General features: G+C 35.3%; 1 protein-coding gene across 1 annotated transcript; it reads left to right on the top strand.

The window, feature by feature from the left end:
• The first annotated feature begins 288 nt into the window (after nt 1-288).
• On the top strand, nt 289-9,943 carry LOC135295635 (inner centromere protein-like). The gene is made up of 4 exons (XM_064411342.1): nt 289-1,006; nt 2,606-2,633; nt 4,468-4,575; nt 8,735-9,943. Exons 1-4 carry the CDS (start codon nt 930-932, stop codon nt 8,909-8,911), a joined length of 390 nt encoding a protein of 129 aa, XP_064267412.1. The 5' UTR covers nt 289-929; the 3' UTR covers nt 8,912-9,943.
• Nucleotides 9,944-17,315: the final 7,372 nt, after the last annotated feature.

The raw sequence follows: 17,315 nt of genomic DNA, 5'->3' as shown, positions 1-17,315 counted from the left end.
GTGCTTCCAGAAACCCTTCACAGCGATGGTGTCTTGCAGTGACTGGAGTGTGCTTGTTTTAATATTTACAGGAAAGTGAAAAAAACCCCAAAACAACAACAACAAAAAAAACCAAACAAAAAAACCCACAAAAAAACCCAAAAAACCCCCCAAAAACCAAACCAAAACAAACAAAAAAACCCAAACCAAACAAACAAACAAAAAACCCCCAAACAACAACAACAACAACAAACAAAACAAAACAAAAAAACCCCACAAACCTCTGGTGCAATTAATCAATGAGAAAAAAATCCATAAGAACTATGTCAGGCATGCTTATTAAGTTAAAGGCAGAAAATGGTAAAATTTCGTTTGTTGTTCATTTTTTAATTTGTTTTTCATGGTTTTTTCAGGAATAAAACTGAGGAAGACATGAAAAAGGTATTTGTGATAGTAAGTCTATATTTGCTTGGAGACAAGTTGTTAAAGTGATATAATTAATCCACTTCCTAGTCATTGCTTAAGTAGTTTAGAAATCAAATTTTAAGGGAAGAGAGATGACTCTGTTTCGTGGCTCTTAATGCATTTCTCACAGCAAATGAGGATGTGGAAGGGGACAGGGTGTAACCCACTTCTGAAGCAAGGTTTTAGATGAAAGAGCTGCCTCCTTTCTCCATCACTCCTTTCAGCAGTTTTCTGAGGTTTCCAGGCACTCCTAAAAGACTCAAGTCCTTCTAAAGGGCTTTGCAGAATTAATCCTCACAAACCCCTGTCACCTTTATCAATATTCTTTTTTTCACCTTTGCACGTTCTAGTTGGAGACCTCCCCAGACTCCCTATGGGACCCCTAATTCAGAACTTCAGTGTAGTCCTACATGTATAATCAATCTCTCTTCATTCTCTTTCCATGAGCCTCAATCCCTGTCCTCTGTGGCCTGCTTTCTGCAGGGATGACAATGGAAAGCAGCTTTTCTGCCCTTCTCCTCCAAAAGAGTTCCACAAAGACTACAAAATCAAGTCATTCAAGGTAAGAGGTTTTGTGGGGGGCTGATTTTGAGCTGTGAACCTACAGCTGTTAAGTTTTTACTCAGCACCTTCAGTCTCAGTCTCTCACAGCTCATGAATTCCTAATTTTTCTGGAAGAAGAGGTGCACAGGTTGTGCGCAGGGGACTCTGGTTTCAAACCATTGCTTCTTTCTGGTCCTCTATGGCCAGGCCAGGGCAGTGATTCTCAAATCCATCTGCTCTTGTCTATGGCTGTCTTCAAGAAGATAAGCAGTTGTACTACGAATAGGGACAGAAAGATGATGATGATTTTTGAGGACCCAATAATTTTTGAGCAGTCCTGAGAATCCAGAGAGGTCCCACCTGAGTGGAAGCTGTTTAAAGTCATCCTGAAGAAAGAGGACCCCAAAAACTACAGGTCTGTCAGTCTCACTTAATCTTATCTCCCTAAATCAAGATTTAAGCATTTAACAGAACAACAAGAAGAAATAAAGCCCGCCAAGCAAGTAAAAATAATAAAGAAGCTTTAAAGGATAGAGGATAACTTTCAGGAACATTTAGCTACTACCAACTGTTACTGCAAAGAGCAATTCTAAATTTTTATTTCTATTTATTTATTTCTGGGCTAGTTTTAACTTGCATGCATCAAGACACTTCTGCTGACATAAGAAGGAGGATAAAAAGGTCATGAGAGAAAATAGCAGCAACTAAAAGATGTCAGGAACTGTTTCTCTTGGGTTTCAGTCCTCTTGTATCATGTAAAGGAAATTAGCCTTCATAGAGTGCACCTAGTCAGAAAAAATACCTCTCAGAAATGTGTGCTTTATATAAATTCCAAATGGTCTGGTTTCCCCGGTGGCTGTTTTAATATTTATCTTTAAGAAAATGTTTTTAAAATACTTCTATTTCACTAAACTGATGTAAGTACTGAATCAATTACAGAGCTGCTGACCTCTTCATGTCTTATTTTAGGTATCCTTTATATTAAAAGTTTTTAATCTGTAAACTTGTTTATATAGTAATAAATGTTTCCTATTAATTTTCTTTTCCCTTGTTTGTGGAATAGGAAGAACATGTAATTTGTGGAGAACTTAGGCCATTTCAAGACCTCAACATTTCCACAGATGTTCATTGATTGAAAACTCTTACTAAATATTTATTGTGATAATTGCTTAAAAATACAATTCCATTGTGTGCAGTTCAGTGTCAGTTCTTTTTGTTTGTTTATTTGGGTTTGGGGTTTTTTTTTTAATGTTTATTTTTTCTGTTGCAATTCATGTGTAAGTTGTGGAAGCTGAAGATATAATCAGATTAACATCTACATTACCTCTACAGTTTTCTGTCGTATATCCATACAAATTAGCAAACAAAACTTAATCCTCCAGTTGTGATGGGAATTAGTGAACAAGAGTTATTTCTATCCATGGTAAACAAATCTCTACTGATAAGTGAGATCTAAAAAAGTAGTCATTAAATGGAGGTGTGACATGGAGCATTATTGCAGTTTCTAATGGATATGTGTAGCATGGGCAACATTTGCAGAGCAAATGATGTTTTGAGCTGTGCAAATACATTAAAGGTTAATCAAAATCAACTGTCTCCTATGCTTAATTCCCTTCAGCAAGAAGAACTCAAAATCTGTAAAAGAGGTAAGAATATATGTTTTCTGTATACTTGCACACAAGCTCAAACTGTGTATATATAAGAGCGAAATGTAAGATAAACTCTATAATCAGTTAATTAATTTTAACTGGATTAATATTGAAGACTTTGATTCCTCATAGCTCTTTCAGTATAGAATTGAGCATATAATTTCATAAATTAAGAATTCACTGGCATTATTTATTCTATCATATAACCTAAACAGTTAATTTCAACTGTAATGAAGTGAAGCTATATCTAATTTTGGATTTTGAGTATGTGTTATTCTTGCAACACATGAATCATTTCTCAATTAATTTTTAATATAACAGATATTATGTGATATACTATTATGCGATTATGGTTTCTTAGTAATAATTTTCATCTCAAAAGGTAATTTGCCATTTTAGATTTTCTTTATTGGGGTATGCTTGACAGTTTGAATTGTCTACAAATGACATGAAAAGTTATAAAACTGATTAAAATCACCGGTGTCTTCATCTTTCTGATTTTTAATGCAATTTAATTCTCCTCATTTTTATATGATAATGATTTGTTACAAGTGTAATGAAGCAGAATGTCCATTGCATTCTCTTTAATTAATATTATTTATTTTGTTGAGTTTTGCATGGATAACTTTGCTTTTACAGAAAGAAATATGAAAAGTAAGTCACAGCAATTTTATCTTTCTGTAGAAAATACTGGAAGACCAAAACACTGGAATATAGATTTTATGAAACAGGGTAAACCAAAACAGAAATATAATTACCATGTTCAGGGGTAGAATTCAGAAAATTTTGTATGTCAAGAAAATAGGTTAATTTTTGTTGTCATTTCATTTAATTCCAGAAGTACGTGGAACTGCAGTCTAAATGTTATGGTCTTCCCCTGAGATTCTCTTCCGTAACATATTTTTGTTTACTGCTGATGGCATTACCATTGAAGAAAGTGGGTGTAGCTGACCATTAATGCAAAAAGGAAGATGAGCAGCAATGTGATATTGAAGAAATTTTATTTTCAGGTTTTCTACTATTGCCATTTTAAAGTTCTTCAGTAAATCCCACAGAGATTCCAGTGTAAGATGTTCTGTCCTTTCAACCAGAATAATTTATTCATAGTTGGTATATAAAATACTCCTGCATGTAAAGATCTAAATGTGTGCTTTAATAGTTCTTTTACTTTAATCTGTTGTGGTTCCTTCCAAGAGTTGATCACGTTGTCGCAGCTATTTCTTAATACCCATTCCTTTCCTTGAAACTATTTAAAAAAATATAATCAATCCACAAAAAGCCAAAACAAAACAAACAAAAAAACAAACCAGAAAAAATCCCAAAAAAAAACCTGCAGAAAACATACCATAAAGTTAGTTTAGAGTCAATGAAACATTTTTACGTAAGGTTAGAGTGTCCTTCTACACCCACAATATCCATTAGCAATTGAGACTGAAAGAAAGTCCATGGAATCATCTGATTTTTTTTAATGTTACCTTGTTTTGCTTTTTAGACTGTCGTTCATTAATATATGACAATAAGATCAATTGCAGCTGAAATGCCTTTTGGTTTTTTGCAAAATTTTTTTGACAATTTTTGGTACTGCAAATAAAATTTAGGCTTTATTTTCTTAGGTCAACAGTAATCAATGGTTAATTCAAAATTTAGGATAATCTCAGGGGGTAGGATGTTATGTTGGCAGAAATGGAAGCAAAATGTAGTTTGAGAAAGGGAAAGTCGTGGTATTTGTTTACTTGAAGGTTTTGAAAGTCCCCAAAGCATCATCTCTCCTTTTTCTTTTGTTCAAATGCCCTGAAAGTTTCCACACTCTCAGATTGTGGGTTTTTTTCAGTGGGACTTGGTGCCACCTGAGATCTGCAGGGGGCAAGAAGGTGAGGAGGTTTGGAAGGAACACAGAATATATTCCCTGGTCCAATTTGCCAACAATGCACTACCCCAGGTAAGAGAAAATCTCCAAACCCACACCCAGTAATGAGAAAATCCAGAGTGCTCATAAAATGGTTTGCTGCAAATTCAAGTTCCACTGACAGGATTCACAAAATAAAGTGATTCAAGGTAGCTGGACAAAACACACGCAACCAGCAAGAAATATTTGATTTCCCTAGTGCACCTTTGAAAGATAAGATAAATTTATAATATTATACTGAATATTTCCCAAGCAGACCTTAGGTTTCTGTTTGTTTATTTGTTTTTATGCTTTTGATATGCCTGTTTTTTACCATTTTTCTTCTCTACGTTGGCTTATGGAAGACTTCAGGGCTCTGCTGTGCTAAAGCAAAGTCCAGAAGCAGAAAAAGCCCTGTGCTGCACAGGGGTGAATAATCCCTGTCCCAGAGTGCTCCCAGAGGAAGACTGGAGTGTGCAGTAGGATGAAAAGGAGCAGGACTTACTTTGGTGTGGTGGGGCTAAATTGAGATAGTGATAAACCTGAGAAAGTGCAGCAGAATTCTTGCTTTTCAATGTTTTTATGCTGAACTCTATGTAAGTAATTGGCATGACAATATCTAATCATACCAACAGCACTTCAAGCTCTTTGTCTGAAAATCAGACCCTGAGATGTGCTGCTGGATGAATTCAGTGCATGGAAATGTCTTTTTTCTTTCCTTACAAGCAGATAGTTCTCTGATAAAAATACAATAAGGTGTTTAAAACAGACTAAAGATTGCTTGCTGAATGCAATAAAGTTTTCTTGGAACTCCTGTGAATAAACTAATTTGCTTGAGTGTTCAAGCAAAACAACTATAAGGAGAAAACAACCACTGAATGACTATTTTATTGACATGAAAATCTGTGAAAATTCTTATTGGAACATCACTTTATTGTTTTTATTTTTTTTTTTTTGGTTGCCTGAAGGTTTATCTAAGCAGTTTCTCTTTAAAAGTGATTTCTGGTGTACTCACTATTTAAAAATACTTGGTTGCTTTGCTGTTTTTCATTTGTATAAACTTAATTTGGCTTTTTTCTCTCAAAATCCAGTTTAGATTTTTTTTTTGTTTTTATTTTTAATATGACAACAGATTCAATGTCTCTTATACTCTAGTCCAGGTTTCAAATTATTTCAATTAAATATAAAGGTGGAAAATATAATTTTCTTGTTATCATGCAGTTAATATCTTCCTGCCTGATAAATTAAAATCTTGTTTTCCCTAAAACAAAAAATGTCTCTGCTGTCTGCAGTACATATGACTTGTCACCAAAAGCATGACCAGAGCACATGCACTTTGTGCCTCCATCAGGGCAATGCTCCAAGAACCCTTTTTTTTCTTTTTTGTTAGTGAGCACTATGAAAATACTGCTAATTATTGCTGACCCAGTCTGTGACACCGTGAATTCAGTCATACAATTTGAAGAATAAACCAAGCAAACAAGCTAATCCCTTTCTATATCATTATACATCCCTCACCCTCCTCCTCAGGACACTGGGGAAGAGGATTAAAGCCATGACACATTTGGAAGCAATTGAAATGACCTATGAACCTTGTAGTTAATCTCTGATGTCTGAGGATAATGGAAAACCTCTCATAATTGGGATTTTTTAGCTAATTTCATTTGTGCTAGCACACTATACACAATATTTTCTGTTCTTTGACTCAGAAGAAAAAGGTTGATGAGGAAAAAGAGGCAAGAGAAGACAGTATTGTAAAACCAAAGGGTCAAATAATTGTGACTTTGGTTGCCCTGGCAAGCAGTGGGTGTCATCAATAGTAAATGCTGCTGATCATTAATTTTCTTTGTCAGAAGAATATATATTGGATTTTTCATTGGTCTTTCCACAGCTATTGTGTAAACAATACAAAGCACTCTTGTTTTTTTACCCCCTGGTTTTAAAAGAGAGCTGCTAATTAGATAATTTGTGTCATTAGGGCAAGTCTGGGGATTTTTCTTTCCTTAAGGAAAAAAAGCCACAGCTCTTTTGCAATCTCTGCATCCTTGGAGGCTCTTCAGGTTATTCCTTATCAATTTAGCTTTTCAAATGCTTAGAGCAGGGTTTGGATTTTTTTAAAAAATTACCATTCAATTCTAATCTTCTGTCATCATGTTGTTGCAAAATGACCTGTCATAGCATTGAGTAGGAAGTCCTGAATGAAAATATAAAGCTTACTTTCTTCTTCTTTGAAAGGTATTTTGAGCCCCTGTGAACCCCGGCTGATGTCTGGTAGCACTCTTTCTGTTCAGAAATTCTTAATTTCACTAGAGGCACTTAAAAGAAACTCCAAACTCTTATTTTACTGCACACTTAAATACACACAATTTTACTTTTCTCATTTGGACTAATTTGTCCCTAAGATGAGGGATTAACCTCTTCCTGCTTCCTCTTTACTTCAGCGATTTTCTGCACCCTCTTCAACAATTTTCTACTTGTCTGAAAACCTCACAACTTTAGTAGGAACAGGAAATCTTAATCAAATGCCTAAACAAGACTGCTTAGCACAATGTCTAGCAAATTCCTATCAATATTTTGCTTCTTTTGTCATGAAATAAGAATAAAGTATAGCAAAGCCTTGATGGAACCTTCTGAAGCTACCAGTGCTGTGATCACCATTTATTAAAATATTTATTAAAAAAAAACAAAAAAACCAAAAAAACAAAAAAAAAACCAAACAAAAAAAACCAAAACAACGACAAAAAAAAAAAACCAAAAAAAAACCAACCTATAAATTAAAAGACAAAAGACATTGATTATATTTAAAGTAGAGTTTTTTCATCAGAAATATTCTCCCCTGCTGTTTCATTCCTCTGCAGCTCTTTGTGTATTATCCAGCATTACTCTTGGTTCAAAACCAGGGCTTATTGACTTTATGGTAACAAATTAAATGACTGGCCTTCTGTGTTATACAGCTACAAAAAGGAAAATCAATTCTCCCTCACACTTCATAATACACCTTCTCACTCCTTAGCTGATTTTAGTGTGGATATGTCTTTTAGCCCTTTGAAATATGTTCTTGGACAGTTGGGTTTGTTCTTCCCTAAGAATATCTATTTATATGTTATAGTGATTGTTTCAGATCCCATGATGGTGTATCTCTTAGGCAAATATATTAAGAGAGCATTAAAGCACTGTCTCATCTCAAGGCTGTTATTGAACAAAAGGTTCTAATAGTCAAACCTCCCCAGTTACAGGAAAAAAAACCCCATAAAACAGTTCTTCTATTTAAGAAATTATTTTAAAAAAAAGCATTAGACAAAGGGGCATCCACATTCTCTTGTTTTGGATTTTTTTTACAACTTCATGACTCACTTATATTGGTTTTTTTTGATTGATTTGCTATTTATTGGTAGCTGAAGTATAGTTTCAGGTCTTTTGCATAGGTTTAATCTCATGATGGAAATAATATGTTTGAAATGAATAATCATTGCTCTTTCAAAAACAGCTTTAACCTTTTCAGTTTCGAATAAGTTTTGTTATTATTTTAATTTACAATAAATTTAAGTGGGTTTTTCACGAAGACACTACCAAAATTAATGTATATAATAAGATATTCCTTAGAAGCATAATGATTTAAATATGTTGCATTCAATATATTGGACAAAAATGCATTAAAAAATTCCATTTCTATCCTTTACAAATAAAAGCATCAATTCAAATATGATGAATATAAATATGCATGATATTTGAAAAATTTTACTAAAACAAAAACCTGATAATGAAGGTAGATTTTCTTCCTAAACCAGATGAAGTTGCAGTTCCTTGATCTCACAAATGACTAATAAATAAACAATTGCATTTTAAATTTTCCACATCAGCTACACAATCTGAAAATAATTACCTATTCTCTTCAGGGCTTGGCTAGAATTGGAATACATATTATATTAATCTGTTTTCTTTCATTTTTATTATATTTTCTATAACTCTGGTGTTCAGTAAAATTACTATTCACTTCCTATGGAAAGAATAAAGGTTTATTTGTTTTCCTCTTACTTATTAAAAAATAACCTTTTGTTTTTAATGCAGCAGCCTCATCCATGATGGGAAATGAGCACAGATATTTATAACCCTAAACACTGAACACCAGTCCTAGCACAGAGCTGACAGAAGGGGTTTTCTAAATATTTTTTGATAGTGACATGCCTGAAATTATATTTATACACTTTTCAAGAGAGAAAAAAGAGAAGAGAAGAGAAGAGAAGAGAAGAGAAGAGAAGAGAAGAGAAGAGAAGAGAAGAGAAGAGAAGAGAAGAGAAGAGAAGAGAAGAGAAGAGAAGAGAAGAGAAGAGTATATGTGGAATATTTATTTGTTCTGTTGTCACAACTTTTGTGGTTACTTATTCTGTAGCTTGGGAAAATGAAGAAAAATGTTTTATCATAGGCAGCTTTTACAGCATCTTTTAAACCACCTGGTGATCTGAAGACTCTTTAATCCAAATAAACTATAAGTGTGGATTTTGCAACTGTGGGACATGTTTGTACTATGTATTTGTAGGGAATTAATGTCTCCTTTCTATACAACCTCTGTAGAGAGGTGAAATCTAATTATCTCAGTTGCTTTCAATGGCTCTGTCTCCCTTAACCTCACAAAGCTTCTCTCTACATCTTGTACAAATAATATAAATATCTTTTGTCACATTTGCTGGGGAACAGAAGTACCTATTTCTCAGTAGAAACCAGCCATTTTGTAGCCTCTGTCAGATTTTGTCCAAGCTCTTTACAACATACAGACATACACAAACACAAAATTTTAACATTGAATTCTGTGTTAAGGTGTTTTTTGCTTTTTTATCTGTCTCATTCTTAGCATTAAAGTCCTGGGTAACACAAATATTTGCAGATTTATTGCAAGTGGTAAAGAAGAGTTGTGCACAAGCCCTTTATGTTTTCTCTGGCTTTTTAACTGCCTTTCTTTAGTTTGCTTTCCCTGTGCTCTTTATTAACACTGACAATAAAAGGAGGCAGAATCTTGTAATCAGTTTTTGCAATCCAACACAGTTAAAAAATGGGATTTGTTGCATACCTGTTGTAGGTTGGGACTTCAAAAAAGCAAACAATTCTAAGTTCTTCTTCACTGCACTTTAACAGGGTGAGATTTTCTTTAATTAGTCAGAAGTCAACATGGATGGAAAAATATTGTTTGATGTATACAGACTTAATAGATGAAGTGTGCTCAGTGTGTCACTAAATGGTTTTTATCTGAGTCCAAGAATTTTTCACCTTTATTGCTTAAACCTTATCAGCTCCAGAGGTGAGCACTGAGGAAATGTGATACAGTGAATGAACCAGGGTGAGATACAGGCAAACTTGCAATTTTTATAATTTTGTTGGCTGCTAAAACTTGGAAGGTGGACCTTGAGTTTTCCTCCCTCAGATAATATCCAGGGAGCATCTCAGCAATTACATTTTGTGCTTTGTTTTAGTTTTTGTGGGATTTGGTTTGGGTTTTTTGGGCGGGGCGGGGTTGGTGTTTTATTTTTAATATTAAACCCTTTACAGAATTAGAAAAACCTCTAAACATTCAATATCAGAAAAAAATTAATTTGTATGGATGTAGAGTTAATTGAATATTCTTACCATGCTTTGCTTTAATAAGTATTTTTCTGGTAATACATCAAGGAATATATAATGCACTTTACAGCTCAGCATGGATTTCCAACGTAATGACTTTCCTCTGGTTACGAGACTGTCTACTTCAAAATGATTTGTTTAGAAATACAGTAATTCCTTGGGTTTAGCTCATTTTTGAATTACTATAGGGGTCCAAAGCACTATGAGATGCTTAAATTAAATATGTAAGATGGGACTGAATGCTCCTCATGCTGTTTCCAGGTTATTCAGAGGAATTTACCATGTAAGTCTTTTTATTGAGGCTGTTTTCAGAACAGAAATGTAACAACTGCTTTTCCTGGAACAACAATCTTCATATTGAGTTGGATAATCTTCTGCAGAAACTCATGTGGGATGAGACAGGAGCAGAAGTCTGCAGAGCACATCTGACTCCTGAACAAACACAAACCATAAAAGTGCTGGAGGCTCAAGTTCAACGCCAATGAAATGGTGCCCACTTGAAAAAAAAAATACAGCACTCCTTGTTCAATCAGTTTCTAAGACATAAAGCTTCAATGGATGAAGTGTCAAATGTATCTTCAAAATGAGTACAGGCACGGAAAGGAGGGTTTGTGTACCAGCTCTGTGTTCCACATCTGTATCTGAGCATCCATTGGGTGCCCCCAGGAGATCTGTCTGTTCTTCTTGCAGCTTGGCAGACTGGCCAACGTTCTGCAGCTGTCCCTGGATGATCTCAAAAGAGACTGGGGTTCCCTAGAGTGTGTGTGTTTAAGGGGAAAGCAATTCAACTTCCAGCTATCAAATTTTGAAGTTCAAATATGAGATTGTATCAGTACGACTAAACTTTGCTTTCTGTACCTTTATCTTTTGAAAAGAAAAAAAAACGCAAAACTTTGAATGTTGTGCTTCCTGGCAGAGAAAGCAGGAGAACTACCTTTGGTATAGAAAGAACAGGATAAACAGTTCCATTAAGCCCAGTTTTAGTGCTAATTCAGATGTGAAACATGCAGCTAAGTCTGACTTGATTACTGAAACATCCACTAATAAAGCAATGTCTTTAGCTCAAACTCAACCAGGTAGGAAGTATTTGCAGACCCCAACCAGTTCTTCAGCTGGGAGCCACTCTTGCTACGTGCAGAACTCCCCGGGTAGGGGATCTGAAGAGCACAGTGTGTTTTATGGGATTATCTATCTGCAGGAGATGGCATCGTTAAACACTTGGAGCTTTCTTGCTGAAAGTACTAAGTGCATGCAGGGACCAAGATGTATCAACTCCTTCCACGAGATTTTAGTCAGAACAGTTGTGTGTAATTAATACCCAGTGCCTGATACATTTAAGAGCTCTGCTTTCAGAAGTACATACCTAAGAGAAATTTGAGAATTTGTGGTTAAGGTTTTCTTCAGTTTGTCTTTAGCCTCCTTTTTTAGCATCCTTAAAATAGTTATCAGCTTTTATTTTCACATAGCAGTAGCTATTCATTTTTTGGTTGCTAGTTTTCTTACTATATATTTAAAAAGTGAGATGATTAAAAACAGTTGTTCCTTTCCTGTGGATAGCAGCAGGAGCAATCCTCCATCATCATTACATGTGGATTCCCTTTTTATGTGCTTAAAGCTTTCTCTGGCACTACTGTCATGCATTTCATAGACTGATCCAGCCTTCCACGTTTGCCAAAAATGAGGCAATTAAAATGTTCTTGTGAACCAGTGGCATAATCTTTCAGAGTCTGGAGCATTTGTGGCCTAGAAACCAGGGAGATAAGTTATTAATGAAATGAATCATTACATAATAGTCTCCCATGAATTTTAAATGAAGTTTTCCAAAGTTCTCATGGGTAATAGGATGTGAAGTGACTTGTATTGACATATAAAGAAAAATGCAAGGTGCTTTAGCAGAGAATTAGCTTAATAAGTGAATTAATTTTCTAAATACACCTCTTCAGAGTTAGTTTGCAATAACATTCTAGTCTAATTTCTGTTCTCACAATTGATGCTGCTCTACAGAGCTGACACTCCTACCCTCATGACACTCTTATCGTCACACTGCAGCCTGAGTAGTGGTGCTGCAATTCACCAAAGTACATTTTCCCTCAGCTTCGAAGTGGGGATCAAGCATTGCTCATCTTAGTTCAATTACAGCAATTACTGAAACAAGTGGGCTGACTGCTGAGGCTTCTGATCTTGCCTTCACATATGAAAAGTCTTGCATTCTGAAACAAAAATAAAAAGAGTCATGGATCTCCTGAGGTTCCATCCTCAGGAGAAAAATAAGCAGGATTTACCTCTTGTGTAAAAATCACCTTCACCCCTCTTGTCTGGCAGGTAGCATTACTTTTTGTTGGTGAAATTCATGTTTCATATGATGCAGCAATTTCAGAATGCTACCAATAATAAACTTCAACACTTGAGGCAAGTTTATTAGTAACAAGCCAAAATTTATTTGATAGTGTTACAGAACTGTACTACAGAGATGCTTTAGAGGAAGCAAGACTAAATGTGTCCTTTATTCTGAAAGCCTAGGTATATTTTTTTGATAGCATAAACTTATTTCCATTCCACTGAATTTTGACATCATATTGCACAGAATTTCCCAGGAACATTTTCCCTACTCTTTTCTAAGAGTGTGCATGTAGCATAGTACTGTATAATGAACAAAATTTTCTGAAAGAAAATGTCCACGCTTTGATTTTCTTTTCTGTTCAATTCAATTTCTTCTCATAGGACTCAATCTTTTGAGGCAAAGTATTGTTCTCCATGGCTGATAAAGCAGTGCATATTAAATGAATAAGACTATAAGGTCTTTATCTGGAAAACTGAGTTGTTCTAACCTGTAGAATCTCCTTTATGTTTCAGTTTCCTAACTCAGCTTTAGTTTCTACAGTGTCATTCATAATGGAGATGAATGATTGACTTTAAAAGGCTAAGTTAATGATTTGTTGATGGAAAAATTTATTTTGGGGATTTATGGAATATCATTGGGCTTTACATTTAAGCTGCACCTTAGGAGAATAAATGTAGTTTGTGATCACAGGTAATTAAAGAAGCCAGCAGAACACCAGAAACTGCCTTTTGCCCTCTCAGCTCTGAGAATCAAAATTTCCAACTCAAGGCAATGTACGAAAAATGGTTTTGCTGATGAATTTGAACAGAACTAGAGCAGAGTCCTGCAGCCAGTTAGGTTAATAAGAAAAAATGTTATTACCTTTTTCCCCAAGGATGCCATTAATTTAACACTGGCAAGCTATCATTAGAGCTGTGTGCAATGACTAATTCTCCCTCAGGAGCTGCTCACATACGAGGCAAGGGGTTTCCCCTAAGTGTTCACAAGCCTGCCTGAATCATGGGTTAGACTTTCACTGCAAGTGCTAGGAAAAAGCTGCATGTGGATTGCTGCTTTTGCTTTCAGTGTTGCCACCTTTGAAACACTTCAGAATTAAACCTTCAAGACTGACTTGAAAGAAAGAATCAAGCACCTTTACATTTCCAAAAATGCTTACTCTTTCTTACTCCTCTTACTTACTTGCACTTGTCTACCTCTTAGAAAACCCTTTCCACTTTCCACTTTATTTATTTTTCTTAGCCCAAAGACTAAAATTTTGTTTTTCAGCTGTATTACACTGCTGCTTTTCCACATATTGTCTATGAAATACATGCATACATGCAAAACTGATTTTTTAAATATTCATCACAATAAAACCCCAAGTGCTGCATTTAGTAGACTAATGCCACTGGAGAAATCCAGAAAAGATTCAAGATATTTATTTTCAGAGGAAGGTCAAAAGAATCCAACGCTAACTGCCATACCCCAAATTTCTTTAAAAGAAATTTTAAAAAAAAGAAAAACAAAGAAAAAACGCCTAAGTTGCATAATTCAGCTTGCATATCAGCAGCAAATAGTTGGAGGAGAAGAAAGAAAAAATGAGCCTGTGGTTGCCTGAAAAAATGTATGATTTATTGTTTACCCATTGTAAACAATCTGGTTTGTTGATGTTAAACTGGTAATTATACAGCAATGTATTGGCAAAGTGGTTGAGGGAGAAAAAGATATTTGAAAGAACTATTTACTTTTCGGCTGGGAGTTGCTTTTTGGTGTGGGGCTTGTTGCTGGTTTGGGGTTTTGTTTGTTTGGGGGAGTTTGGTTTTCTGTTAGTATTTCGCTCTGTTGGGATGGTTTCGCAATGCTGTTCTGTCTTCTTCTGCATGCAGGTAGTGTCAAGGATGTGCCATAATAATCTGGGGGGCAAGGTGTCAGATGTTAGTAGGAATGACTTTACCTTCCCTTGCTACTTTTCTATATCTCTTAGCAGTAAAAACAGCCACTATGCTTCCAGTCTCCAAATCATCTGACATTATTTTTTAGACTCTGATTGACAAAAAGTACATAATTTTTGTACATCAGTACAAAAAAGTACATAAGTACAGTATTTGAAGTCTTTCAGTAGCCCTGATGCTGCGTTCCCTACTCATAATTCTGTGCTGTGCTCTAGTCCTATTAATGCCTTTTAGATTTTCAGTGTGTGTAGAGGACACTGTTAATCATATATTAAGAATAGTCTAGATTACATCCAACTCTTCTTGAAAGAACAAGAGTAACAAATTCAGTGAGAAACTACCAACACCAGAACAATTGAGGAAATAAAGCAAAACACAGTTAGAGGAAGTGGAGAATTGCCAGTAGTTTTTGTACAGCCAGAACACACCTCTGATCATCAGAAAAAGTTTAGGCAATCTTTAACTCCTCACCATGCTGGAGACAACAATAATTACTGAAAAGGCTAGCAAAAGAGGAATTATTATTGATTTAACTGACACTAGTTGATTTTTAATGCAACATTCCAAAATTACCATTAATGACAGTATTCATCAACTTAAAAAAACCCCCAAAAATCCACTTTTAAAATATTCCTTTGAGTTTAGGTTACATTGAAAACTTGTTTTACAAACCTTTTTAGAACTTCTAACTTTTGATAGCATTTGATATTTATATTGCATTTCAGTTCTTCTGTCCCTACAGGTTTCTTGCTTCTATGAAGATGTAACTTCAAAAATTTGCATTTTTAAAGCTATTTTTTGTAATTAAAAAAAAAAAACAAAAAACAACGGTAACTACAGGAACAGGATAGTAGAATAATTACATTATTAATATAAAAAGATTTTTTCTTCAGTCCTACTAAGTTCATAAAATTATAAAGTCACTTCCTACTGTTAAATAGAGTGAGAAAGAAATCAGGTGTATATAAATGAATAATTGTAAGTGCATCTTTAATCTGCTGAATTATGTCTTCAAAGGGCAGCTTATCAAACAGTGATCTTTAATGTTTGGAGGGGAAATAAAAAAAATATCTCTCATTAATCTCTTCCTTTCTCTCTTTACTTTTACACAAAATCCATTGCCACTTGCTTATAGAGTAGGTCAGGGACTACCATAAAAATTTTCATACCCAATATACAATTTACTAATAAACTTTATTATTTTCTTTTGTGGAACCTCCTACTTCTTCCATTCATTTCAACAACAAGCATTTATGAATCTTGGATTCTTCACTCCCCCTTAAGGGTGGGATGTCACAAGCAGAAATATTTTTGTCTTTATATGAGAATACACATTACAGCAAATATGCCATTGTAAGAGCTGTGATCATAATGAAATAATATTTTTCAAAAATCTAATACATAAAAACAAAATTCTGTCCCCATCTAAGTATAACTGAGGTACATAAAAACAATTGCAAAACTAAGCCAGGACTACTCAATCATGGCATTGAGTAATTAAAATTGCGCAGATTCTGAGTTTCAGGTTTCCAGCACCAAGGGACAGACAGTCATTTCTCCTGAAAAATTTATCCTACATCGAGTGGCAGTGCTGGACCATTTAATGTGGATATGGTACTCCTGAGAAAGTGGAAAAATGGAGTTTAACAAAGTTCCAGAAATTCTGGATATGAAAGTAAAAATCGTGTAAAATCTTGTGAAAAGCTTCTGGCAAATCTGTTGAAATACATAACATGTTTTATCTCTGTAAGTAGGAATTAGGAGCCAAGACTTGAAAAGCAATAATAGGAAGCATCATAAATCCAATCAAGAAAGGAGATAACACCATAACAAGCTGCTGAGGGAGCCAAAGAAGAGCTTTACTTGAACACTGTGCTAACATTTAGTCATTAATACATGAATGAAATCCCCACCTGTAGAGCTCCTCATGTCACACAAACTCCTTTCCCATAGAGAATGCACAGCAAAATACTTGAGGATTTTCATAATCAGTATAATGAAATGGAAACAAAGGAAGCTGTACCCATTGCTTAGAGCTTTAGCTTGTTGCATGTGTGGGAAATGTTGATCCTTCCTGCTGGAAGTGTACAAAAGCAAGCAGCTGGCGCACTGAGGCTGTGCTAGATGTGTGGATTTGCCATCTAGCACCCAGCTCAATACAGACTTGAAATAAATATCTCGAATCTGAGGGTAGATTGGCTTCTTGAACACCAGGCAAAACAGCCCATTCTTGGGACAACAAATCCAGGTTGTGCTCTTGCCAGGGTAACAGAGATGGATTTCTTTCTACTGTCAGAGAAGAAAGCACGGGCATCATTTAAACTAATATATGTCAAGGGGGACCCTTCCTCACCCCCGCCCCTCCAAGCAAATTTCTCAAAGGAAACAAGTTCCAATTGCAAGTCACTTTGAATAATTTCACATTATTCAAGTCTTTTGTATATTGTTATTCAAGTCAACCCTTCTGTTGCTTGCATATCTTTCTGTACAGTGACAGCTGCTTCTTGCAATTATGTGATTTTTTTTTTCCCTGAAAATAATCCAGGATGAAACAGCAAACCTTTTAATTAAAGCCCTGTTTAGCATAGTGAAAGAGAAATGGCACATGTGAGAGCTGATTACCTGGGGGACTAAGAGCTCCAAAAGCAGTACAAAATATGCCTGAAAAGAGACTGGAGATCACTTGCTCTTTCCTCTGGAAAGTGCAGAAAGATGAGAGAAATGGGAGTTCCCCATTTGAGAGATTTGGGATTTGAAGAGCTTGTGCACAGCCGAATTCTGGAGGGGGCTGATCTGCTCTCTCTCAGCTCTGTACATTCTGGGCAGCTGGTGCTGCTGCTTGTGTGCAGCCCTGTTCAAAAGAGGGAGGGGAGATGCTGGAGTTGTGCTGCTTCAACCTCTTCTCCCTC

The sequence above is a fragment of the Passer domesticus genome, chromosome 2 (assembly GCF_036417665.1).
Source record: "Passer domesticus isolate bPasDom1 chromosome 2, bPasDom1.hap1, whole genome shotgun sequence".
Classification (NCBI taxonomy): domain Eukaryota; kingdom Metazoa; phylum Chordata; class Aves; order Passeriformes; family Passeridae; genus Passer; species Passer domesticus.
Note: the sequence above shows the minus strand (reverse complement) of the source record. Positions and strands in the feature narration are given on the sequence as shown.

Bases quoted from the DNA above. Each gene is read 5' to 3' on its own strand.
- LOC135295635 (XM_064411342.1), top strand. From the start codon at position 930: ATGACAATGGAAAGCAGCTTTTCTGCCCTTCTCCTCCAAAAGAGTTCC. The intron at 1,007-2,605 runs GTAAGAGGTTTT...AATTCCCTTCAG, and splicing joins ACAAAATCAAGTCATTCAAG to CAAGAAGAACTCAAAATCTG. The intron at 2,634-4,467 runs GTAAGAATATAT...GGTTTTTTTCAG, and splicing joins ACTCAAAATCTGTAAAAGAG to TGGGACTTGGTGCCACCTGA.